This window comes from Colobus angolensis, unplaced genomic scaffold (assembly GCF_000951035.1).
Source record: "Colobus angolensis palliatus isolate OR3802 unplaced genomic scaffold, Cang.pa_1.0 Scaffold55, whole genome shotgun sequence".
Lineage (NCBI taxonomy): Eukaryota > Metazoa > Chordata > Mammalia > Primates > Cercopithecidae > Colobus > Colobus angolensis.
The window spans coordinates 610,685-615,483 of record NW_012119043.1 but is presented as its reverse complement, the minus strand read 5'-3'; the positions used below and the strand labels follow the sequence as shown (position 1 = coordinate 615,483).

Below are 4,799 nucleotides of genomic sequence, written 5' to 3'. Positions count from 1 at the left end.
TCTACTAAAAATACAAAAACTTAGCCACCAGGCATGGTGGCAGGTACCTGTAATCCCAGCTACTCGGGAGGCTGAGGCAGGAGAATTGCTTGAACCCAGGAGGCAGAGGTTGCAGTGAGCCGAGATTGTGCCATTGCACTCCACCCTGGGTGACAAAAGTAAGACTCCATCTCAAAAAAAAAAAAGAAAAAGAAAAAAACAAAAATCAAAAAAACCTTCTTGGACGGGCGCCGTGGCTCACATCTGTAATCTCAGCAGTTTGGGAGGCCAAAACAGGAGGATCGCTTGAGCCCAAGATTTTGAGAATTAGCCTGAGCGACATAGTGAGATACAGTCTCTACAAAAAATTAAAAAATTAGCCAGGCGCGGTGGCATGACCTGTGTGCCGGGTACTCAGGAGACTGAGGTGGGAGGATTACTTGAACCCCAGGAGGTGAAAGCTGCAGTGAGTTATGATAACACCACTGCATTCCAGCCTGGGCGACGGAGCGAGATGCTGTCTCAAAAAATAATAACAATAGGCCAGGTGCAGTGGCTCATGCCTGTCATCCCAGCACTTTGGGAAGCTGAGGTGGGCAGATCACTTGACGTTAGGAGTTCGAGACCAGCCCGGCCAACATGGTGAAATTTCGTCTCTACTAAAAATACAAAAATTAGCTGGGCATGGTGGCAGCTGCCTGTAATCCCAGCTACCTGGGAGGCTGAGGCAGGAGAATTGCTGGAACCCAGGAGGCAGAGATTGCAGTGAGCTGAGATCGCACCACTGCACTCCAGCCTGGGTGACAGAGCAAGTCTCCGAAAAGTAGTGGAGGTTAGGACTTCACCGTCTTTTTAGGGGAGCACAATTTAACCTGGAACAGGAGTTGCAGAGGATGTAGAGGTGTATTTTAATACCTCACACTAGCGGGAGAGAGTATAGATGGCAGGTGTAGAGGCCTAGGATGGGAGTGACCCTATGGGGTGGGAGCTATGTTGGAAGTGAGCCTGGGAGGGATGAGAGAGCCAGGCCAGGAGCAGGGAGCCGCGGAAGGTAGTTGAGTGATGTACAGCTGCACAAAGGTGGGGTGAAGGAAGCAGCCTGTGTGGTGCAGGGGAAGCCTGTCTGGGAGGAGCTGCTGCCCTTACCCCCTTGGCTGAAAAGGATCCTCGTAGCTGCTGCCTTTGCTCTGGGAGTTCCCCCCAGCAAGGCCCACCCCTGCCCACTTCCCTGGTGCCCTCCCTGCCCGGAGCCTAACTGTGACTGCTTCTCTGCAGAGCTGGTGGCCCATGGGGACCTGGTGCAGAGCGCCATCTGGAGCCGGGACGGAGCCCTGGTGGGCACGGCGTGCAAGGTGAGCAGGCAGGTGGGGAGCTCCTGTGGGGCTCTGTGCTGGTCTCCTGGGCTGGGACCCCCTGGGCTGGGCCTTCCAGGCTTGTTGCTTAGGGGGCAGCGGAGCACTGAGGTCAGGATGGTTACCTGTGTGCCCTGTCCGCTAGCTGCCCCTCACACCCCCACTAACCTACATCTGAAAGTCCCTACCTTGCCTGGACGCCTGTCAGATGAGAGCCCGTGCTGGTCCCTGGTTTGCGCCCTAACATCCCCACCCTCACCCAGCCTCCTCTGACCCCATCTGGCCTGTCCCAACCGCCAGCCTTTCCGTGAGACTCTTATTAGGCAGCGTTTGGCCACAGGTGCTGGGGAGGTGACTTCTGTCAAGGACGGTACAGACAAGAGGACCCGCGGCCTGGGCTCTGCAAGAAGGACATGGTGCTTTGAGCTGGTTGGACAGGCCAGGGATACATGGCCTCAGATCTGGGACTAGGACAGGCGGGTGCGGGGCAGGCGGGTGCTAGGTGGTGAGTAAGGGTTGTGCCTGTTGCCGTAGGGGTAATGGGAAGGCAATGAAGTGGGTTTTTTTTGTTTTTTTGTTTTTGTTTTTTTTGAGACAGAGTCTCACTCTGTTGCCCAGGCTGGAGTGCAGTGGCACGATCTCGGCTCACTGCAAGCTCTGCCTCCCGGGTTCACGCCATTCTCTTGCCTTAGCCTCCCGAGTAGCTGGGACTACAGGCGCCCGCCACCTCGCCCGGCTAATTTTTTGTATTTTTAGTAGAGACGGGGTTTCACCGTGGTCTCGATCTCCTGACCTTGTGATCTGCCCGCCTCGGCCTCCCAAAGTACTTGGATTATAGGTGTGAGCCACCGCGCCCGGTGGCAATGAAGTGTTAGAGGCCAGAGTAGGGCAGGTGGTATAGTGAGGAGAGCGGATTTGCATTTGGAACCGCATGGACAGTGCGTGGCAGGAGGGGCAGCGTCTACAGGGGGATGTGGGACAGCCTGCAGGGAAGTGAGAGCTGCTCTTTGCCAGGGGTGGCGGAGACCTCTGGGAGGAGGAAGCCAAGTGTTGGAGAAGGGTTGGGTGGGAGGTATGGTTGTCCTGAGGCAGTAGGAGAGGCCTGTCACTGGGAAGGGCATGTGCTGTGGCAGGGACGGGGTGCTAGAGGGGCACCTGGTGTGACTGTTCTGGGCAGAGCTGCTCCAGGGTGCCTGCAGCCTCATTGAGCTGCCAGTGGCACCTGGAGGTGTCAGTGGGGTCTGGCCGGAGGGGCTGTGAGCAGAATCCGGCTGCAGGTGAACAGGTCCTGTTTGTTTGATATGCTGACCGCATAGCGCTACCCCTAGGAGGGGATGAGGAGAGCCTGCAGGGGAGGAGGTGGGAGGAGGAAAGCCAGGACCGGGCTGGGGCCTGAGACCAGGGCCAAAGGGCTTCCCCAGGGAGGCAGCCGTGGGTACCGCCAAGGGTCTCTGAAGCCCTGTCGGGGTTGCTGGGAATGAGGCACCCGTCAGGGCGCTTCTGGAGGTGTGCCGAGCCTGAAGACACATGAAGAACGGCTGAGAGGCCTGGGGATGGAGCCGAACAGGAGCTAGCAGGGCGGGGAGGCCAGCCAGACCTGAGCATCCTGCCCCAGGGCTCTGCATACTCGGAAGGACCCTAGTCTAACCTTTTCTGTACTCTGCTTTTGTGGAAGCCCCTCTCCCAGTCTTGGTCAGTTTTTCCTTTGTGGTGGTCGTTGAGCAGAGAGTCCCAGACACTGGCCTGAGCTCTGGGGACCAATAAGGTTCTGAGCTCTGGGGAGACCTGAGCTCTGGGGAGACCTGATATGCGTGCTCTGGCCTAACCCTGCTGGGGATGGCTTCCCAGGCAGAGTGAGCTCAAGGCCGGACCTTGAGGGATGAGCCCTGGCTGTGAAGGAGGGGACAGGCGTCCCAGGCAGAGGGGATGGCCTGGGCAGTCTCAGCAGGACTCAGGGATGGCTGCCTTGGGACTGTGACATCTCCTTTCTTTGAGAAACTATCTCTGCCCCTCTGTCACTGGTGTGGTGGTCCAGGTCCTCCTCCTGGGGGTCCGAGCCCCATTTACCGTCACAGCTGTGCAGGGAAGGACAGTGAGCAACCCCGTGGGCCGCCGGCTTGGCCTGTCTTCTGCTTGCTTGCTGGCGTCTTGCAGGAAGTCAGAGGAGTCCACAGTATGGAGGAGCTCCTGCTGCTTCCCCAGTGGATGTGTTTCCCCCACTAAACCCAGAGCTTAAAGTTGCAGGGACGAGAAGCACACATGTCTCAAGTGGGTCGTGGGAGTGATGCTTAGTGGAACAACTCGCGCTCCTTTCCCTGGTTCCTGGACCTAGGAATTCCACCTGTGGGGATGCAGCATTGCCTCCGAGCCGCACCCGTCAGCACAGTCTAGGGCCAATGGCTACCTCAGCCCTGGGTCTGCTGCCGCCTCCTTTTGCTGTAAAGCGGGTACATCGGGTCCTGGTGGGGTATCCTACACTGGAAACCCTGGCAGTATGGAGCCGGGAGTGGGGGGCGGCCTGACTGTAGTAGGGCAGCCGGTGATGCCCATGAGTATGCAGAGAGCGAGGGCTTGTCCTGAGCTGTGGCTGGAGCTGCCGAATGGGCCCAGCCCACAGCAGGAGCGAGCCCGAGCCCCTCTTTGCTGCGGCACCGGGCTCTGGGTTTCCGCACTGGAGCTGCTCATGCCACGGGCTGCCTGATGGGGATGGGGGCGGAGGGGGTCATGGGACTTCCCACCAGAGTGTGCCCCCACCCACGCCCCATCTCCTTCCTGGCGGGGAGGCCTCCGTGCCCCTGGTTCCCACTCCTGTCCTGCCGCTGTGTGAGCAGGTCTGCCTCCCGGGACCACCAAAGCTCCCTCCTACTCCCTCTCAGCTCCTCCCACTGCGGTGAAGGGGCGTCCCGAGCTGGGAGAGAAGGGGCAGGAGGCCGCTAGGGGGCGCGCTCTCCTCACGGATGGCCCATCCCGGCCTGCTGCTCTCCTTACTCCGGGCATAGTTGAGCCTGGTGAGCGGGGGAGGACGTGGCCTCTGCAGCCCATTTCCTCTCCGCTGCGCCAGAGCAGCCTCAGTGCTCACTCTGAACTCTGGTTTGGACCCCACGTTAAGCTCCTGCACCCGGTGGCCCAGCTGCCCTCATGGAGTGTATGCTGTGAGTTCCTCCCTTAACCCCAGCGCCCAACCCTGCCCAGGGGTGGCGCTGTCTGCATCCTCACAGTTCACAGGGCTGGGCGGGTGGCCGGGCGCTGGCTCATGCCTGTAATCCCAGCACTTTGGGAGGACGAGGTGGGAGGATCACTTGAGCCCAGGAGTTCAAGACCAACCCGGGCAACATGGTGAAACTCCATGTCTACAAAAAAATGCAAAAATTAGCCAGGCATAGTGGCACACGCCTGTGGTCCCAGGCTGCGGCAGGAGGATTGCTTGAGCCCAGGAATTGGAGGCTGAAGTGAGCTCGGATTGAACCA

The 4,799-nt window shown here is 59.1% G+C and overlaps 1 protein-coding gene across 1 annotated transcript in view; it reads left to right on the top strand.

The window, feature by feature from the left end:
- The window catches only part of LOC105525628 (mitochondrial import inner membrane translocase subunit TIM16), an 83,682-nt gene that overhangs the window by 10,319 nt on the left and 68,564 nt on the right, over positions 1 to 4,799 (top strand). The window contains exon 6 of the mRNA XM_011961314.1: positions 1,255 to 1,331. Within this exon, the coding sequence (XP_011816704.1) occupies positions 1,255 to 1,331 (77 nt within the window). The remainder of the gene's footprint in view (positions 1 to 1,254; positions 1,332 to 4,799) is intronic.